General features: G+C 40.2%; 2 protein-coding genes across 2 annotated transcripts; one reads left to right on the top strand and one right to left on the bottom strand.

Moving 5' to 3' along the window:
* Nucleotides 1-1,794: 1,794 nt before the first annotated feature.
* RPL24 (ribosomal protein L24) lies at nt 1,795-5,835 on the bottom strand. The gene is made up of 6 exons (XM_084226447.1): nt 5,641-5,835; nt 5,450-5,525; nt 4,207-4,317; nt 2,950-3,086; nt 2,489-2,552; nt 1,795-1,921 (listed from the first exon to the last, which is right to left on the bottom strand). The coding sequence occupies exons 1-6, from the start codon at nt 5,643-5,645 to the stop codon at nt 1,841-1,843; spliced, it is 474 nt and encodes a 157-aa protein (XP_084082573.1). The 5' UTR covers nt 5,646-5,835; the 3' UTR covers nt 1,795-1,840.
* Nucleotides 5,767-18,985, top strand: CEP97 (centrosomal protein 97). Its single transcript, XM_084226446.1, has 11 exons — nt 5,767-5,999; nt 8,222-8,364; nt 9,296-9,454; nt 9,852-9,953; nt 10,442-10,555; nt 11,433-11,599; nt 12,824-12,988; nt 14,831-14,964; nt 15,466-16,237; nt 17,252-17,327; nt 18,069-18,985. The coding sequence occupies exons 1-11, from the start codon at nt 5,948-5,950 to the stop codon at nt 18,780-18,782; spliced, it is 2,598 nt and encodes an 865-aa protein (XP_084082572.1). The 5' UTR covers nt 5,767-5,947; the 3' UTR covers nt 18,783-18,985.
* Nucleotides 18,986-21,865: the final 2,880 nt, after the last annotated feature.

Raw genomic sequence — 21,865 nt, 5'->3', positions numbered from 1 at the left:
TTATTTTGTGGGTCTGTGACAAACTTAGGTATTCAATTTCTTCTGACAAATACTTGATAGAGGATCAATTACATTACATTAGGTAAACACGACACAATAATAAATTACATAATTCATTCTATTACATCTATGTTTGAGGTGAATAAAGTGCTCTCAAGAGCCTGTCTCACCCAGTGCATAGCTTGTAAGAGGAGTAACCTGATGGGATGTTATTTACTTCTCACTATATCAGTCAGAACTCAGGAATAAACAAGAGTAATCCTGAAGCACTTCTGTGCACCACTGCAGTGACACCAGGCAGCCAAAGCCTGAAAACTTCACAGCATGAACAAATAATAACTTATTAGTCATATGCACCAATCAGTTTCTATATGTATCATTAATGATATTTCAAGCAGATGGTAAAAGCTCATCCTTATTTTCAGCTTGTTAGCTGAAAACATTCACACGGACACATTTGGGGTACCAGGTGCCTTGTACAAGACACTGATGTGATTTGTATAATCACCACTAGCATGTGTAATATTTAGAGGTGTTTTCAGCCTTCAGTTTTAAATTATTAAAAACTCCTTTCCCTGCTCACTACAGGCAATTTTTCTTCCTCTCTTTCCCCCTCCAGTTTCTGGCTCCTTCGCTATCAAATGTGTTAACCAGTTTAAAAGCCTTCAATTTCTTTCTAAACATGAACAGTGCTGGAGGCTTTCTTGTTTGTTTGTTTTAATAGCAAAAAGCAGAATTGTTTGGAAGATCATGGTGCAAATTCCATTAATATCAAGCTAGACCTTTTTTAAATGGGTTGTAGCCTTCATCCAGACTCCTATTTTACTAAAACTCAAAAGAGGTGTAAGCATAGTCCATTAGCCATAGTTTTTGAAGCCCAGAAGGACTGCAAGAAGTTAAAACACAGCTGTCTTCTTGACCAGTGTAAGATAACAATCAAGTCCTCAAAGTATCAACAGAGAAGTAACTGATCCAGAAAACAGAGGTTTGGTTTCTGTTTTGGTTCTGGTAAATCAGGACATTTCTTTGCCAAGGCTATTGCTGTCCAGCAAAACTGGCAGGGTCTGGGCATGCTACCTCCACAGTGCAGTTACTTAACTGTTAGGCAGACAGAGGAACTCCCATGAGGAATTTCAATCCCTCTAGCGGTGGGAGGGAGGAAGATTACTAAGGGAACCCCTATCTGCAGTCAGCAAGATAAATATGAACCTAAATGAGCTTTAACTGTGTAACATCAGCTGTATTTGAAACCCATATAATCTTTACAGGCCTCCTTTTCCTGACAACAGCTTCCAACAATTCATAGTTCTGTAACTTCCTGACCCAGAAGTTGCATCTGAGTCTTTGTATGTAAGAGCCATGCAGTCTGTGAAACCATCCATTCCCTTTTTTAAACCTTCTCCACATTTAATTCTCTGTATGTTGCTATATGCATTCCACAACACAGGACCTTTGTAAGTAATTTACAGATTATATTGCTTCACACCCCTTTAGTTTGTATGTACCTCTCATCTTAGAAACCTCTTTTTATGTCGTTTGTCATAGATGCAGAATAAACTTAGGTGCTGTTCTGTCCTTCAGGTAAGAACACTCCTTAAATACCTGCTTCATCTTCCCTGCTACCTGTCCCACTCAGTGAAGTCTGGGGAAGTGTGTGCTAATACGCAGACTGTCTAAGAAACAAAGCATTTTATGGCAGATGGTTTTCAGTCTGCAAAACCCAGACACAGTAATTTCACAGATTCATTCCCTTCAGTGTATCTCACACAGCTGAGCAGACCATGGCACAAGTAATGAATTCCATCAGATGTTTATTCAGCATGACCAACAGTTTGGCAAGTTAGCGCTTTCCACCAACGCGGGGAGCAGAAACCTTGACTGGTTTCACAATCTTCTGCTTAGGTGCTGCCTTTGTAGGGGCCTGTAGAGAAATAATGAAGTATGAGTGAAAAGAAGCTATTTATCTGCAGGTCTAAAAGTGTCCCTGTATGTAGTCCTGACAGAAATCAGATCAGACTACAATTGCAAACTGTAATACTGGGATCATGTTAACATTTGTTTACAAACATAATACTAAGCCAACATATGGTAGTAATTCAAAAGTGATAATGAAACATGGTAGCACTGATCAATATATTGTTACCAAGTTCCTAGATAGTGAAGATGTCACATTCAGGCAAGTTATCTATTAATTATCTCTGATATTAGGTCAAAGAATGGATTTCTTGTAATATTTACTTCTTATTATTATTATTTTCCTGTAATATTTACTAATTCTGTAAAAAAGATTCATTCTGTGCAGCAGTTTGGGTATGCTTAATTATAGTACAAAAGTCCAGCCAAGGAGCTTTCACATCAGAAAGTTACAAAAATGCTTCCTCAAAACAGAAACAGGAATTTCCAATTAAGTGCCACAGCAGAACACTGTGTATCATGTTACAACATGGTGTATTCCATTTAATAATTTCTATTGCCTATTGCATCTCACCTTTGCAGCAGAAACAGCTGTTTTCTTGGTTGCCTGCTTAGCCTTCTTGGCTTCCTTTGCAGCCCTGTTAATTCATAGAAAAAGTGGAAGTTACCCATCTCTGCCATTCATTGTGTCCTTGTTTCAGCATTGTTAAGAGCTTCCCCAAGTTCAGGAATGGAATGCATTACTGCAGATTTCTTCTCTATATTCACTATCCCCTGAAAGAATTTCTACAGAGACAGCAGAACTGTGACTGACAAAAAGTACAAAGGAAAAGGCAAGGAGAGATCCTTCTCCGCTGCCACTATCTCTTGCCAAGATAACTCAGTATTACATACAAATACACAGATTAAAAGCAAAAAAAAAAAACCACAAAAAGTTTTATAAAACACAGAGCTCACCTAGAGTTTAAGCTTTTGTATGAAAAGTACTATCATCTTTGAAAAGCTTGGGATAGCTCCACTGATCTGACTTCTCACCTAATAGCTTGTTCCCTCTGAGCCTTTCGTACTTCGGGCTTCTGGTTTCGCTTGGCCATGATCTCAGCTAGAGAGGCACCAGTGATGGCTCTCTGAAACTTCACAGCACGGCGTGTGCGCTTCTTTTGGACCTCTTCCTAAGAGGGCAGGAGACAAACACAGACAATTAGCATCACAAGACATTAAATACATGGCTAAAGACAATTACAGGAACAAGCTGCTATTTAAATTGAAGCTATTTAAAACTGTACACTATAGTAGAATTTTACTCCTCACTTTAGAGAATCCTTCTGTTGAGTACAGAGAAGTGCTGCCCTACCTCCACATGGCCCCTTCTCCAGCCACATCCTGTACTTTTCATAGTGTGTTACTACCAACAATCCTTGGTTGCCTCCCCAGCTGTCCAGCTATCAGTGTTGGAGACAAACATATTAGACCCTGTATCTTCTACACTTCTACAGCAAAGTACGAAGAAAAAATATTGAAAGAATGTTAGAAGTTCAGCCATCTGTAACTCCCAGAAGAAAAAAGGGGGAAAGGATAAACGCTTGACGGTGTCTTCTGAAAGGAAAACACTCCACACCTAATTCAAGTGGATCAGGTGCCGGGGAGCAGTGTAAGCAATCACGCATCAGCTTCCTTCAACCAAACTGGCAAGAACACTGACTTACTGCACTGATGTAAGCCTTTCTCAAAGCTCCTCTGCTGTCCAAGTGTAAACAAAAGCACTGCAGCATTCCTCATGCTACATGATGCTTCATGCTTCATGATTTATCCTTTTCATGCAATGACAGCTACATAGGGAAAGACCTGCTAAGCCATAGCCCAAAGTTTTCAAGAAGAGTATATTAGGAGAGCCATCCCTGCCCCTCTAACCCCAAAATCAGCTCCCTATGCTGTCACCATTGAGGAAGTTTACAAGACCAAACTTTCATGAAGTCTGCATATTAAACAGCATTACCCACCTTCACTAAAACTAACTTTCAAAAACATGCAATTCGTACAATTATTAGGATCTACTGAACATACTGTGGCTCTGAGTGGTCTCTCAAAGAAGTGCTACAACACAATACAATGCTTTTGTTGAAGTGGTACATAAACTCATATAACTGCACTCATGTTTTCACCACTATTAACTAGTCTTCATCCTGGGTCATGCTTCTGCTGAACACTGGCACACCTAAGTGACCTCTGACAGAGCAGTGACCACATCTTTTGGTCACCAACTTCCAGTGCCATTGGCTGGTGTGTACTTACTGACTGTCCCTTCTTGTGCTTACGCCTGTACAGAACAGTCCAGTTGATCTGACGAGGGTTTCTCTTGGAAAGGAATGCAGACTCACATTTTGCATTCAAGAACTGAAAAACCTGGGAAGGCAAAATGTTTTCTGTAAGCTTTGTTTCCATGAAAGCCATTATCACAGTTTGCATTAAGTACTCTTTGAGTCAGTGTTTTTTGACATTGATGTTTTTGGAGTTCTTAAACACAGCTCTGACTAGTCAAAATTTTAGAAGATAATTCAAGAAATCTCAAGTTTTGTGTTTTGTATTTTTTTATATTGGTCAAACCGATGTATTGCAAGGCATTCTGAATGATCTTAATTTTTCTGAAAAAAGTTCAAATTAACATTTACATCCAGTGCTGCTGTGTATTTCAGACACAGCATGAATAGATGTGTCCAGCATCATGCTTTCCAAGTGTCTGTCCTCAAGCAACAGTGTACTTCCTGTATGTGGGAATGACTCAAAACTTGGCCTAGGGAACACAGGGAGACCAATGCTCCACCCAATTCCCCCTTGCCTACTGACACTAACCCGATTGTCAAAAACAATAGGCAGAACATGCAAGCTGTTTTTTTATCAGCTATATAATTACATTAAAAGTACAACTTAATTCCCAGGAGCACTCACAAGGATTCAGCCAGTCTATCTCCTGGTCATTTTGCCGGGAATTCCGCAGAGAAAGATGACTGTACTGGGATGCTCAAAAGCCAAGCCATCCTTTCACAGGTAGGGACAATCCCGTCTGCATATGACAGAACAGCTTGAAGGGGCTCTCCACCCTATTTTACCTGAAACACTTCTACTCAATTCATTTGGAAAACCAGCTGCTGGCTCTAGCGAATCTTAGCATTTGATGCAGGACTCTCTAAGCAGCATTTTCTACACAACTTTGGTACTTCACACTGCTGTTTCAAGACTCCCTTTGGAAACTGCATTCTAAAATTCAACCCCAAGCTTGGGGTTGAATCCACCACAGCACGGATCTCCTGCGGAGCAGCCACGGCACCTGCACACCGATGCTGTTTTCACATAGCTCGATACGAACGACTCGGGCAGAGGCCACATCAACTCTACCGGTGTCTCCGGGCAATCCCAGAAGTGCGGCCTCCGCTCCCCGCGCACCGCCCGGCCGCTCCCCCGTCCGCAGCGCCCTCCCGTCCGCAGGGCCCGCTCCCGCCCGCCCCGCCGCCGCCCGCGGGGCTCGCCCCGGCCTCACCTTCCCGTCCGTGCGGGCGTAGCGGCGGCCATGGCCCGGGTAGATCTTGTACCCGCTGAAGCTGCACAGCTCGACCCTGCGCGGGAGAGAAGAATTAGGGGAGGGCGCGGGTGGCCGGGGGAGGCAGCCGGGGCGCCGCGGCGGCCTCCCCGCGGCGGATGGGCGCGGATAGCGGCGGACGGCTCGCTTACTTCATGATGGCGGCGGCTGCGAGGGGCCGGAGAGGCGGAGGGGACGCCGGGAGGCGGGGTCGGGAGCGGCGCGCGGGGCCCGACGGGAGCGGAGCGGGAAGGGCAGGGCCGGGCCGGGCCGGCAGCACCGCCCCGCCCCGGCCGCACCGCGGCGGCTTCACAGAGCGCTCACCTGGCCGGGCTACCCCGGCACAGCCCCGGACGCGGGACCCGCCGCTCTAGCCAGCATAAAGGGCGCGGCGCTCCCAGAGCGGAGCGGCCCGCCCATCGGCGCTCGGTTTCCTGGCGGTGTTGTCAAGCGCGGGGCATGGCGGCAGCCAGCGCTGCGGCCGGGGCGGGGGATGAGGCGGCCGGAACGGGTAAGGGCAGCCCCGGACAGGTACCGGGGGGCCGCGATATTGGGGGCTGCGCTCCCTAAAAGCGCAGTGGCCCTCGGAGGGGTGCGGGGGGCTCGGCGCTGTGGAGGCGGCGGCGGCGCCCTCTCCTCTCGGGGCGAGGGGCCGGCTCGGCCGCTCCGGTGTCCCCGCTCTCAGGCGGCCCCTGAGGGCCCCGCGGAGCTGGAAGCGGCCGGGGCAGCGCGGGGCGAGGGGGGCGGCGCGGGCACCGCTTCCCGCCCTGAGGAGCGCCTCTGGCTCGGGGCAGGACGGAGCGGCTGTCCATCGTGCTGGAGAGTCCCGCAGCCCTGTCGAATCTTTATGGGCCACGATTTGAATGATATAGGGCCTGTTTTCCCTAGAGGGGAGGGCTGAGAGGTCTTGGAGACAGCGCCACTTCTGAGGGTGTAGTTCCTTGGTTCCTGCCAAACGAGAAATAAGCAATTTTGAAATGTTTTCATGGATCCTGAAAGCCTATTACGAAAATCTCGTTCCCCAGGTATTATATCAATGAGTCTTTATAGACTAGAATCATATTAGTTATGTAGAGTTACTCGTGTGTATATAATTCATGCTGTATACTGAACTGCCATGCTTAAGCAAGCAAACTCAAGCTTGTTGCGAGAAGGACAAATGATGTTGAAAGAGGGACCTATGCTTCTCTGAATCTTGCAAGTGCTCATAAAGGATACCCCCAGAGAGGGAGATAACGCCAGCACCCTAGGTCGTTTAGAATCTCTGTTAAAACCTTCTTTTGTTAGCATCATGGAGAAGTGATTGTAGCAAGTCTAACTGCAGGGATGTCTAGTTCAATAGCAAAGCAGGTGGATGATGTTGCCATAGAAATACAGGTTCTTTGCAAATAGTTGTGTGTGTTAGGTAGCAATTGGATCACGTTATACTTGAATGCTGGAAATCTATGAGAACCATGTGTAAAGCCACATTCCAAGTGCCCCAGTTTGAATGGGACACCTCATGTGCATGAATAAAAGGATAACTCTTGCAATTCAGTACTGTGGGTCCTTGCCTCTCTCCTAGATTGGAGGGGCCAATTGTAAATTTTTTTAACAAACCCTTGGAAAATGAGCAGATGCAAAGTTTGTCTGGTCAATTAAAGTGACCAAGCGGTTGCAGAAGTGACTGCTTGAGTGAGAAACAAGTGGTTCTGTCTCCCTGAATGTGCAAAGACAAGAGTGTGATGGTTGCTGGCTCTGCCTTGCTGCTCTCCAAAGCTCTTGGGGCAACTATGGATTTGAAAAAAATGATGTGAATATAAAATGTCATCAGACATCTTTTTTAGAAATGCATGTTCTCTAGCTGACAAAACAGTACACAAAAAATGTTAGTCTCCATCCATAGTGTAACTAAACCCTAAAAACCTATAAACTGTACTATTAATATGTGCATCATATTAGGGTTAGAATGTTATTTGGGATATGTTGCTGAAAAAGAAAGCATTATTTACTGAACAGATACAAAGAGAACAAGAAGCACTGCAGTGACGTTTGTACATCAAATTCACAGCAGAGGCTCCATGTATGAAAATTATTGCAATTATCAGGTGTCACTTTGGATACCCAGTGATTCAAGCTCCTTGTGGATGGCAAGTGTTTGCCTTTTAACTTTTTGTAGTGACTCTTTTTGCATGGAGCATTTCAATTGTGTGTTGCATTAAGTCAATGGTCTGCTAGCCTATTTACAGTTTGTTCTTCCCAATGCCCCCCCTACTGTAGTATGGCTGCATTAATGGCTTTTTAGTTTAGATAGAATGTTTACACATAGTTAGTTGTCAAGCTGCTCAAAACTTGAATTCTGTGAAGAATTTTAAAATTTAGGTTTTTTTGAAATTTGGGGGTTAAGGATCACACCTTTAAATTTAGCTACCAAATTTTGCTGCATCTCACTTCAAAGGATCTGTTGTGACTTTCCCAGAATTCTGTCAGGGTTTTTAACTGGGACAGTGTCTGGTATGTATATCTTCCAGTAACTGGATCAGTTACTCTTAAAGTGTTCAAGTCATTTGCTTCACTTTTACATGGAAAAGAAAGTTAATCCATTTTTCCAAATTATCCGCAACTCATATAAAACAAACCTTTTTATGTTGCATTGCTTTTCCAGTACATGTTCTCATATATAAACTTTGTGGTGGTTTTTTTTTTTTTTTTTTTTTTTTTTTTGTTGTTTTTTTTTCTCCTCTTTATTCTAAGGCTTGGTAGTCAACTACTCAGGTCAAGGATTGCAAAAACTGGGTCCAACCTTGCCCTGTGATGCTGATACTCAGACTCTGATTCTCGACAAAAATCAGATAATTAAATTGGAACACTTGGAGAAATGCAGGAATCTGATGCAGGTCAGTGTTGCTTGATTTGAAATTGCTATCAAGTAATGGTGCTATGATGTTAGCATCTTCTGCCTTCAGGCACTATTATGTAATTGAAGTAAGCTAGCAGTTACTGGCTTCACAGAAAAATAAATGATGGCTGACTAAAGTAGAAAGCTTTGCTTTCAGCGGAGGTCTGCAGTTGATAGTGGAGATCCCTGTAACTAAAAATGAGCTAAGTAAATCCTGATGGGGGAGGGACATGATAAGAACACTTAGAAAGGCACTGATAAGTCAAATTTTGATACTTCTTAGTTTTGAGTACAAGGGCTTTGTAACCTTAAAAATAACTTTGTATTATCACTGAAAGTTCTTCTGGATAGATTCGAAGCTGCCTAATAACTTCTACAAGCCAGCCACACTGAGTTGGCAGAAGTGGGGCTTGTTGCTACAACAAACCTTCACCACACTTGTTGATCATGTTACTGAAGTGTGTGTCTAGTCAAGATTAGTCAAGATTCACCCTTTGAAAAGTTTGTGGTTTACAGTCCTTTTAGCACAGGACCTGTTTGAGAATTGTGTGAAATACGTTTTTTCCTCTGCCATATTGACAGTAAGTGCAACTTTACACCAGGAATGTGGCAACAATTTGCACAATGAATTGGCAATTCTGAAATGAAAACCTTTTTTTCATACAACACAATTCCTCATTCTTTTTCTTTTGTTTAGCTGTTGCTAAGAGAATTTCCTCTTAAGTTTGTGGAGTGAGCTCTGAGGACTCATGCTCTTTGATCAGTAATTTATTTCCTGGCTCTTGCAGGTTTTTTGTCTGTGTCATTTACTTGAAAATGAAATACGTAGATTTAACAAGTATCTGTTGGAGTAGATTTTTGACTACTAGAAGTAAGATCTTACTCTGTCTGCATAGTTTAAACTGTTTATTTCGTGTGTCGGTCTGCAGCTCTCTGTAGCCAACAACCGTTTGGTGCGAATGATGGGTGTGGCAAAGCTGACCAGGCTCCGAGTGCTCAACTTGCCTCATAATAGTATTGGGTACGTGGAAGGGTTGAAGGATTTGGTGCACCTGGAATGGCTGAATTTGGCAGGAAATAACATTAAGGTAAAGTGTTTAGTTTGTTGCATTTATCAGATTCTTGTGTTATAGAAATTTGGAAAATGCTGTGAAGAAATCTGAATATGTTTCGATTGGAGCAAAAATGTTAATGTTTTGTGTCTACTGGCTTATGAAATAGAGGATGGCAGCTTTTGGAGTGGATTTGTTTAGGAAAAAATAAAAGTTTTGATATCAAAAAGAAATGAAAGTAAGGAAGTAGTCTGCAAAATAGGAAAAAGAATTATTACCTTTAAAATACAACTGTATTAAAACATTTTTTATTTTGTGTTATTTAGCTAGTGGGTTTTTTATCTTTCAAAATAATTTATAATTATTGATACCTGGTTTTATTTAGTAGCTAAAAAAGGGTTACTGTGAGTAACTAATTTCTTTATTTTTGTAGGCCATCGAACAAATAAATTCCTGTCTGTCTCTTCAGCATCTTGATCTGTCAGACAATAACATAGCTCAATTAGGTGATCTCTCCAAGCTTACCTCACTGAAGGTAGGTGTTCTTTCTCTGTTTTTAATGCATTTTATACACAAAGAAATTTGCTTTGAAAATTGCTGCCTTTAGACATTCACTCTTTGACCACTAGCTCTTAGAGCATTTTAATTCATTAACTGTTATTTCTAGAGGGAAGCCTGTGAATATTCTCTTCCTTGTTTTGAAGTTGCAGGAGATGAAGGAGTGATTTTTCTATAGCCACTGTAATGATTTTGATAAAGATATGATGGTGATATCTTCTTCATAACTGTTTGTTCTCTTATCTCCTATCATGAGTCAAAACAAAACATACTTCTAACTCCTTCAACATGCACACTGTAGAGAAAAAAGTTTCCAAATACTTTTTTTGGTAACTGTGACCAGAAAATCTTACTTATCCTTCTTTTGCAATGTATTTTTGTCAGGTGATGCCTGAAAAAGAAATCTGTGGGCTTTGATCAAACATTCATTTCATCATGTGTTCATCATGTGTTTTTATTTTATAGACTCTGTTGCTACATGGAAATATTGTAACTTCACTTCGAACTGCCCCTGCTTGCCTACCTCAGAGTTTGACTGTTTTTTCTTTGGCAGAAAATGAAATCAGAGATTTAAATGAGGTAAGATATAGAAAATAGATCACCTTGTCTTTAGGTCGACTGAAGGAAGGAAGTTGAACAATTTTTTTGGGATTGTAACTGAAAATGGGCTCTCTTCTTTGAAACAACCCAACTTTTAATAGTTTAATTGTTATATGTAATAAACATATTTGTATTAGCTGCACGAGCTAGTGATGTCTTTTAAAATTTAGTCTGGGAAGAAATTTGGGTTTTTCTGTTATGTTTTTGTTATTCAAGGATGAATAACAAAAAGCGTAACCTTTTCTAGTTGTCTGAAAGTTGAAAGCTGAGCTGATTAAATGTTGCAGACAGCTTCTGCAGCTGCTGGGATTAGAACAGAGGTTTGAATTGCACTTGTTGCCACTGACCTATTTTTTCAAACTGTCTAAGAGAAACAAATAATCTGCCTGTGAATTTTGTTTGTTGTTTTGTTTGTTGGATTTATTATAAGTTGCAGCCAAAACTCTTGGTTGGGATTTCGTGTCAGAAGAAAATTTTTTGGTAATAATTTCTCTTTAAAACAGGGCAGGGTTTCTCCAGCTTTTTGGCTTGCCTTCTTTTTCTTTTTTTCTTTGCTAGTTTTAAAAATCCAGCAGCTATTGTAGTAAACTGTTTTCATACTACACCTTTCTATACATAAAGTCCCATTCCCAAATTTTAAGAGAAGGTAATACTTTCCAAGGACTAGCATTTACAGAAGAATTATTGGGAAATGGCAGTAGCTGATAAAAGGTCCTTTGTAGTCCTGTGTGTTCAAAAATCGAGTGTGATTTTTGATTTATTTGTTATTGTGTTGTTTTGCAAAAGCTGTCCAGCTGTAGTTAGGAGAAATATGGAATGTTTTGCTCAGTTAACAAATGTTTTTTGTTTTCTCGAGGTTTCTTTCCTGGCCTCTCTTCACCAATTGGAACAGCTGTCAGTTATGAACAATCCTTGTGTGATGGCCACACCTTCTGTCCCTGGCTTTGACTACAGGCCTTATATTGTCAGCTGGTGTCTGAACCTTAAAGTTCTTGATGGATATTTGATTTCTCAGAAGGAAAGGTGACATAATAGTAATATTAAATCTCTAAAATTATTGCATGGCATTTGGCTAAGCTATAATTGCTTTAGCTAAATTTTTCATCTGTTACACTGGAATTATTATTTAGTTAGCTTAGAAATATGAAGTTAAGCTTTTGTTTTGTTGCTCAAATCACAGAAGCACTTCTACAAAGCAAAATTGCGGTAGCAGTTCATCAGTGGTCTGGTATGCTTTCTTTACAGCCTCTTTGACTTTGAAGATTGTGACAATCAGCAGGAGTTAAAGCTGTTGTCTTGGGGGGGAGCTCAAATTTGCCCTTATATAAGCATGATTTGTGTGTGCATTTCTAGATTTGGCTTTTTTTGTTATCAATTAGTTAAATATTATTTCGCTCAAATCACTTGTTATTGTATCACTGTGCTCGTTATATCACTATGATATCTGCATGACAAAGTTCTTGACATCAGAACAGTCCAAGCATAAATATTATCCAATATAAGTACATTCCAGTCCAGGACACTAACATATTCTCGGACATTAATGTCCTTTTTCCCCTGTTATTAAAATAAAAAGGTGCCCTTCTTTTGGTCAAAGGTAAACCAATTCTATTTCTGTTTCACCATAACATACTGTGACTTTCCAGGAAAGTTGCCTGTTGGAATTCTAGACTTCTTTTGCATGACTAATGGGATGATCTGTATTAACTATATTATTACACGTAGATGTATTGTAGTAAATAATCTCAGACAGAGATTAATTTAAAAAACAGACTTGTTGAATACTTTTTAGTATATTATTACATGTAGATGTATTAAATAATCTCAGGCAGAGATTAATATGAAAAACAGACTTGTTGAATACTTTTTAGCAATATGTGCTCTCTGCTTTTGCATGTTTTTGTGAACTCTGTTTCTGTGAAAGCTTTACTGATAAGTTCATTGAGACAAATGTTTTTTCAGTGCTCTAAGACTACACACAAAGCAGAGACTGCACAGTTTTGGACAAGTGGGGTTTTTTCTTGTTAATTTGTTTCATCCGTGCTTAAGTGAATTAGTACATTATTAATTGTTCTGATAATGACATTGCCAGTTTCCCTGGGTGTTGCACATGTTCCAAGTCTTGCTTAGATTTGTAGATTAGCTCTTCTGTACCCACTAGAAGAACTGTTGTGAAAACAGAGTTACTGTTTCTATGCTGTTTATTGAAGGTGCCATTTATTAAACCGTTTTCCCCCTTCCTAACAGCTTGAAAGCAGAATGGCTCTACAGTCAAGGGAAAGGAAGGTCATTTCGACCTGGGCAGCATGTTCAGCTAGTTCAGTACTTGGCTACTGTTTGTCCTCTCACATCTGCATATGGACTCCAGACTGAAGAGGATGCCAAATTGGAAAAAATACTGAGTAAGCAAAGGTGAGAACTTAGTTTCTTTCTTAGAGAATGTAATTGAGAACACAATTATTTATCTGATGTGTAAGATGTAGTAAGATTTCATTTTAAGTATTGCAAAGTAACAGTGAGAGCTGGTGATGCAAAGTGTCACGGATGTGTCCTAGATGGGAATGAGAGGCAAGGCAGCAGCAGGAGTGTTTTTGTGCTTTCTGGGCCATCTAGGGGAAAATTCCTTCATATTTTTCAGTCTGTGCTTTGTAGGACACTGAAAGTAATTTGTGTTAGGACTGTGATTAAAATAAACAAACTATGCACTGGTTTTTTTTTTTTGCCACACAAAAAAAATGATGAAAACTTCAAAAAGGAGCTTAGCTTTTGTTCTAATTGTAAATGAGGACTATTGTGGTACACTGGTGTATTAGCCACTTTTTTATTGTTGGGATGTTCTTTCTTGGTTTTAACTTCAAAGTTGTCCTTTGGGGGGCACTGTTCCCAGTGATGCGTTTGTCCATCTGTATCTGGCAGCTGAAGTCTGTCAGCAGAGGTGTCTGAAGAGCCTGCTGGTTCTGTCAGCAGTAGCTGTCTTGCTAAGGTCTGTGCAAATAGATGAGTACAGTTATCTTGGTGTGTTTCTTGTCCATGTAAAGGTGAGCTAATTTTGGTTAGAAGCCAGAAAACAAAGCAATACAGGTTGTTCTGTTCCTCAGGAGCTATTGACAAACTTTTTATTGCAGAAAGAGCAGAAAATTCAGCTCCTAGAAGTAGGCTACCTAAGTGGCATAGTGTGGTTAAAAAGCTGAGCAACAAAAGTGTTTTAGTTAGCAGAAGAGTATCTCATCAAAAGGGCCAGAAACTTGGGAGCATCTGGAAGGACTTACTGCCCACTTTGCAAGTGTTGATTGGTCTCCAGGGGGAAATTACAGAAATATTTTAGCTGTTTTTGAGGAGAAGGTGCAGTCAAGGCATCTTGACCTTGGAATCTCTAGCTAAGTGCTCTAGCCTTCACATGATTCCGGGGAAAATCCAGGAAGCTGTTCTGCTAAATATAACTCTTTAAAAATTAAAAAAAACCTTCAACAACCAAGCAAAAAAAAACCCTAGTAGAAAAAGCAATCCCCCCACATCCTCACCCATATATATGCACATGCATATATGATTTATAGGGCAGTTTGACTTTGTCCTCTGTCTCCTGAGCTTCTAATTTAGCTGGGCTGAAACAACCTGTGTGTTCTCTGAGTTTGTAAAGGATGATTTTTCTTTTGTGGCAATATTTGTTGATTTGTACTAGGATTTTGGGCTGCTGGTAACAGGAGCACCTATTCCTTGATTCACTCACTTTGAAATATTAAAGATACTCCCACCATTCCTCAAACTCCTCTATACCTACACACATAATGTATTCCACTTTAGAAATTTAAAATATTTGCATGACTTCTTTGTGTGTAGAAATACCTCATGGTTTTCAGTCTAGTCAGAATTGAATGTTGGGCTTTTTCTCTTTTTTTTTTGTTTTGTTTTGGTTGTTTTTTGTTTGGTTGGTTCGTTGTTTTTTGTATTGTTTTGGGTTTTGTTTGTTTGGTGGGGGTTTTTGAGGGGTTCTTTTTTTGTTGTTTGTTTGTTTGTTTTTTTACATGAAGAAAGAGGGGCTGGAGGAAGGGGAGCAGGAAAAGACTGCAATTTCCTACTTTGTGAGTTGTCCTGTTAGTGTCTTGTGTGTATAGGAGTCTGCATAAGAAGCCCCTCCTTTAGAATGTTTTGGTCACTTGTTTATTTTGAAATAGTTCATAGTTTCTTTTAGATGTTTTCTGTACAAAAGGAAGTTTAAATGAAGCATAAAATCTATTGTTGGGACTCTGTGCTTAGACTCCACCAGAGGCAGTTGATGCATGAAAACCAAAATGAGGAACGACGAACATTTTCTGCTCCCAGCAAAGCAGTGCCAGTTGCTCATGAGCACAGTGGCCTGGCCCAGCCATCACAGGTGGTTCTTGAAAAAGGTAAGTAGCTTATCTAACCTGTGGAAATAAATATTTTTCTTTTGAGCATATGTAACTTTGTGGAAGGAATTTCAGAACAAGGCCCTGTTATTGTTGTATTTTATTGAACTTCTATTTTCTCAACTGAAGTTGTACATTGTTTCTAAAAAAAAATCCAGTCCATGCTTATTTGTGCCTTGAAATGCTAGTAGGCTGGTTAGGCAAAACACCCAATCCAACAAAATAAGAGTTCATGCTTTGACTTTTGCATTATACAAGTTTATTCTCCAAGGAAGTGCAGTTTGTGCAATTTCTTGTACCCAGTGTTTGCCAAGTTTGGATGTTATTGTGCTAAATATTGTCCTGACACAGAAATAATGCTCATCGTTACTAACATGTTAGATCATCTTACCCACCCAGGTGCCAACTGTCAAAACCAAATTGGGAATCCCTATGAATTAAACAAACTGTTAATAATATTGAAATACTCGAACACTAAAATGTGCCTTTCTGCCTATCTAGAACCTGTCATCCAGAGGAATTCTTGGGTTGGACCAAGTGCAAACAATGATCATTCCTATGCAGTAAAGAACACTTTTCTTCATGAAAGAAGCGTTCCCAAGGAGCTACACCTCGAAGATGTACAGACAGATGAAGACAAACTAAACAGCAGCCTTTTATCCTCAGAGTCTACTTTCATGCCAGTTGCTTCAGGATTGTCTCCAGTGTCTCCTGCTTCAGACCTGAAGCGACATGGAATTAATTTGAGCCTAGAAGATGATAATGATACAGTGATTGAGGGTGTGAGAGATATTAATAGTAGGGAAACAACTAAAAAGCAAGAATCTTTGTCTGTTACAGGAGAGCGCCCTAACAGAGCAGCAGGAAGTGTGGAAACACAAGAGAATATCAAAGAAATCCTGCAGGTGCCTGGTCGTGATCTGGTAACAACTGGCCTGTCTGCAAGGACTGGCAACTATTTAGGGGCCTCTGAAGGCCAAGCTCTGCACAGTCACCCCAGCACCTTGCTAGGTGCTGAATCAGGAGTAAAAACTCTTTGTCCTGAGCAGATGACAGAAGAAAGGTCTGGTTCACTGGCTGTGCAACATGCAGCACCAGCTGATCGAGGTGCAACTGAACTGCAAAGGATGACTGAAGCAGCTACCAAGCTTCAAGCTTCCTGGAGAGGATTTTACACGAGGAACTACCATCCTCAAGCCAAGGAAGTGCGGAATGAAATTCGCCTACACAGAATGCAGCAGCACATCATTTACTTAACAGCTGAAATAGAAACGTAAGTTGAGGTCATGCTGTGTATTTGCAAGTCTGTCTGAATATAGCCATCATTCCAGAGTATTTCAGAACAGATATAGATGATATAATTACTCACAGTAGAACCTAGCATCAAAAACATAAAACTGATTACATTACAGGATCACTTCCTGTAAGGTAAGCACAGTATTGCACATAGCTATTCATACTCTCAAAGTGTCTTCGATAAGTGGATTGGGTTGGAACACATTTTTCTATTCCTATTTTAGCAGGACTTGCATATTTCAAAATAGAAATTGCTGAGTGGGATTTTTTATTTGTCTCCTCACAATTAGAGTATATAAATCAAGTGTCCATATTGAGAGTCATTATTCTGTTGCTGGCAAAAAAAAGAATTTCCTCTACCTTGTATGATACAATTTTAAAATGTGACTTTGTGTTTGGTCCTGTTTTAATTTTTGATCCTGTGTTTGGAGAAGATCATGGTCAAAGTCCCTCAATTTTTAAGACAAAAATTCTGGATTTACTTAATATCCTTGTGGATCAGCCTGGATCAGTCAGTCTGACAGGCTCTTTTTCTTCACTCTCACAAGTGACAAAAGCTCTGTAAATCAAGTTGAGTGCTCAGTGAACCTCTAGAAACTCCCAATGCTTACACATCATACTTCATCCATATATCGGTGGGAGAGCATAATTTGCAATGAAGAAGTACTATTTGGTGTTTGTGGGGGGGTGATAGTTGTGCAGGAAAAAATAAGAGCTCAGCTTCAGTTTACAAAAAGACACATTATTGCCAAGCCAACAAATGTGCCACAGTAAAAGGAAGCAGAATTTAAATGTAACTGAAAAAGAAACTTGTAGTCAGCAGCTGGGTATTTATGGCAAGCCAGACTGCAGTAATTTCTTAATGTTAGGCTCTGTTGTATCTTTCAAAAGTGCTGTTATATAAGTAGGCATTTTTATGTGTTCTTGTTGCTCTTGTTACCCAAATGTTGCTTATTTAAGCTGCATAAATTTTGGATGTGTTTTCTTGCAGACTGAGAAAAGAAAGAGAAGAAGATAAGATACAGAGGCTTGTACAGGAGGAAGCTATCAAATTTCTTTGGAACCAGGTAAGTAATTTTAGTCCTCTTGTTTTCCTGCTTAAATGTGAATTTGGAATTCAAATTTGAATCTGCCTATATGTGAATTCACATTATTTCTTGCTGTAGATTGTGAAGAGATAGTCAATATGGTTCAGTTTCTCCAATGATTTGAGTGGTTTAATAGATTCTTACTGCTGTGTTGTCTGTTATATTGATATTGTGGGGGGAAATAACCCTCAGAACATTAGTGCAAGAACATTGGTTTTACTACTAAAGACTTAATAGTGGCCTGATATGAGAAGGAAGACAAAATGCAAGAAAAGCTAAATAAGCATAAGCAGAACTGTGAAGAATTATGTGACTGGTAAATGCCCATGGCAAATAAAGTGGTATCAAGCTGTGTTGCTTGTGAGCAACTCATTTTTGAGGCAGGAAAGTTGTTAATACACCTTTTAATGAACTTTTCTTCCAACAATAAGGTTGTTTTCTTAAAAATGGGCAAATCCTTTCTGGTTTTAAGAACAGATTGCTTTTTCTTCAGGTACTTGAATTGGGAGCTTGTGTGCTCTGTCAGTGTTTGACATGTAAGCTTAAAAGCCATGATGATTTCACAGTGAGAAGAACAAAATTTCCTTAATGATATAGGAAACCTTTTGTTTGTCTCTTGGTATTGGATTTCATACTAGAACTTAGTTGCTGAATGTAAGAAATCCACTTGAAATCAAAATACATTTATCTGCATTTCATAATAAATTTTTCTCTATACAGGTTAAATCCCTTCAACAATGGCAGCTTTCAGTGATGCAGAATTTAGGTGGTGCTGGGATCACTTCAGCCAATACTCTATGTTTATCCAAACCACCTCTTCAGTCATCCACAGTGGAGCAAACAACCCCACCAGCTGTTAGTTCTGCTTTGTTAGCTCCAGCTAGTGAGGATGATCTTCAGGAAAGGTCTTCGTTGCAGTTCCCAGATTCTGGCTTTCATTCTTCTGCGGCTGATCAGACTCATGCCAGTGAACTGTGTAGCTCTGCAAAGAGCTTAGCTGAAGGAAGTGAGAGCTCCCTTTCAATGGAGACCATCAAACAATATGGCAATTGTGTTTCAGCATGTTGTTCAGATGGAGAGGATGGCCCTGGGGAGGGTGGGCAAAGTAAAGAGAGCTCTAGTAATGTGCAGGACAACGGACTGATAGAACAGTATTTAAAATCTGTTCAGCAGCTGGAAGAGGCTGATGAAGACACAGATTGCAATGAGGAAATGGAGGGCAGCTGTCTACAAGTGTCTGTGTCAGCAGAAAGCCAAGATTCTTCCTCTGACACTGTCTCTGTAGAGCTCCCTCAGGACACATCTTCCCCTGTCCGAGGTGAAATCTGTCAGACACCACCAGAAAGCTACAAACTGAATTCAGGAATAGTAGAAGGGAAGCAAACAGACTGTGATTCTTCATTTCAGATGCTGCATGTTGGGATAGCTGTATAATAGGATCATTTCCACAAAGGACTAGGGATTTCACTTTCTCTTTCTTTTTCCTCTTTATAGAAAACTTATTTTTCATGTGTGCTGTTTCAGGTTTTGACTCATGTTATGAATTTATGTTGTAATTACTATTTTATTGATGTTGCTGAGGATTGCCACTAACTATGCTAACCTGAAATCAGCAAAGTTCTCAGTGACAATCATTATGCACTTTATTTTCAAACATAAAATTGGTATCCTAATAACTGGCCTCCATTAAATTAATTCTGAAGATTCGGGGGTGGATGGTGGTGGTGGTGGTAGTGTTTGCTGTAAATTCACTTTGGTGAATGTGTTAGTAAGTATTTGTTTGGTTTTTTCCTGCAAGGATTAAGTTCTTATTTTGCAAAGAGAAGAAAACAATATGGGAAGAAATGGAGTCAATACAGGCAGTATATCCTGTCGTAGGCAGGATACAGCCTCCTGAGAAACATGAAAAGTTGTTTTTCAGACTTCTTTTGACTTAAACAAGAGTAACTTGGTCAGTTTATCAAAGATGCATTCCAGAAAACCAGTGTCCAAGTTAGTGACTTTTTTGTAAATAACTTGAAGCCGCTGACAAGGAATTAAATCATTTACATACACACTGAAACAAGGACTTACAGGAGAGAAACCTCAGGGAGCTTCAAACAAGCTTTGACCTTTGTTTGCCCTGGGGTTGAATTTCCCTGCCTTCTCAGGTAAGACTCAAAATGGAACCAGTAGCAGCCAGGACTAAGAATTTCAGAAGGGCATGTGATTTGGGAACATCATTTCCAGGACTGGGTTACAGCAGCAGATTTCCTGGTATATGTTTTGCTCCACTAGGATGCTAATGTCTGTGTGGGATTTGGATTTGCGCGGCTTTCAAGACATGAGTTTGATGGATCACAACTACTTCTCTCTGCAGGTATAAATACTAAAAGAAAATGCCATGACTTAACTATTTCCTGAGATCTCTGTTGGGTTTTTTGTTTGGTTTTTTTTCTCCTGTATGTCCCCTAGTTTACATTTTAATTAAACGTGGATAAAAGTTGTATTTCTTCCCTGTTAGCAAATATGCTGAGATACCTAGGCTATGCTTTCCCCTGGGAAACACTGGGAAGGCAGCAGGCTTTGTATCTTACCCAGCCATTGCTATGTTGGGTTTTTAAGTAGAAAACGATCAGGTATCTTAGTATGCTTCAACAGTGACAAGGGAAATCTGTTTTGCCATGTGATTTGTGATGGACAATAGTGAAATAAAAGTTGATGTTGTGATTTACAGGGGTCAGTTGCATTTTGCAACATGTACTGGAAGCCCAGTGTTGCAGTAGTTTGCTAATGTTTACTTCTCAGTTACAAAGACACATGCTTATTGTAATTCTCTGAATCCACAGGTTAACTTCTGATGCTATGGTGTCACTAAAACCAACTAACACTCTTTTAAAATGAATCTTTTGGCCACGTTACCATGTAAAATAATTTAGTTTTTGTGAAAGCTTTGGTTGCATGTCTGCTTTTGGTTCCAAGCTGAAATCTGCCACTACTCAGGAGTTTGGTATGAGGCCTCAAAATATCCTTTATTTAGAACATAAATGGTGTATTGGACTTGTACCAGCCATGTTCCCAGTGGTGAAGTTCGCCTTGGAAGAATAAAGCTTGCCTCTGTGTATAGAGTAGCCATCATCTCTTTTTCTCCCACCCCAAAAAAGTTCTAGGGCACCAGCTTCTCCAAAGAGCTGTCTCTGCAGTCAGGCTGACCTTTGAGACCGTGCCTTGCATATATGGGAACATTAAAGAAAACCCAGAACAGCAGAGGTGGTAGGTTCTTAATGTGTGCTTTCTAGCTGAATGTAGTCACAGCACATTTGTAGCATGACCATATTCATAATTAGATCTTAGAGCACAGTTGTGCTTGGGTATTGAAAATGGTACAGGTGCATTAATGTATCACAATGTCTGATTACCTGGGCAAAGCAGTGTGTAGTCCACAGGATCATACCCTTGTCCTCTGAAGGTGCTGAACTTGGCTTTAAGTCTGCCGTGCCTGGGAATCTGCCGTTCGTAGGACTTAGCTCTTTGAATGTCAGTATAAAACCCCCAAATGTAAAAGAGACTTCTTTGCATATTGAGAGAGGAACTTAAAACAGTTCTGCATCTTGCACTCTGGAGGCAGTGGTCAGGTCTAGGTTCTCTTTCATGGCAGAGTGCTTCATTGCAAGACCTGGGAGAAACTAGACCACTGCCTGGATAACAATGTTTCTCTGACTGGAGACACTGAGGGAGCATATGTATTTTGCTGTTTTGGATTGTCACTTTTGCTGCACAGTTAGAGGTGAAACAACTTTATTTTTGGAGTTGTCAGAGGGGGAAAACTTGGTGCAAGTAAATTTTTTATGGAAGCCCTAGATGTTTCTTGATATTTCCTTTTGTTATTAGAACTTGCAAGCACAAAGACAAGACAACTTGCTTTAACTAATGCCGAGGTCAGCTGTTGTCCTTATTAATGTGTAACCTGTATATACAAAAATGGTTTTATGCAGGTACAGCGAAGCATGTACCAACAAATATTCAGCTTTATCTTACTTTTTTTTGGGAAACAGTGAAATACTAGAAAATTTTTTTCTAATGTTCTGAAAAGTATCTTGCATGTGTAGGAGATGAGTTGCCTAAATATAGAGAAATCAAAGAATGGTGAAGTTTTGGATTAGTTTTTACAGGGTTAAATGTAATTAGTTTGTATATACAGAAAGTATTTTCATCCTGACCATTAAAATACATACAGGGAAAGACATAATGAGGGATACAGTGGAAAAATAAGGAGTAAAACTGGATGTTTACTTAAAATTGTCTTCTTTCAGCCCTGTTTTGAACTCTCAAAAAATCATGATGTGGAAATATCATAGTTTAATATATGGCTTAGCATTTACTCATCTTTGTTTAAGTAAGTTTCCTTAATCTAGGTGTGTAATATTCTTTTAGCAGGATAGGGATGCACAGTTTTCCTTTGGAGGTGATGGAAATTTCATAAAGAAATTGGAAGGCCTAAAATAGATCTGAAACTTTCCTGTGTTAATATTGTATTC

Source organism: Fringilla coelebs (assembly GCF_963513975.1).
Source record: "Fringilla coelebs genome assembly, chromosome: 2".
Taxonomy (NCBI): domain Eukaryota; kingdom Metazoa; phylum Chordata; class Aves; order Passeriformes; family Fringillidae; genus Fringilla; species Fringilla coelebs.
This window is presented reverse-complemented; position numbering and strand designations above follow the sequence as displayed.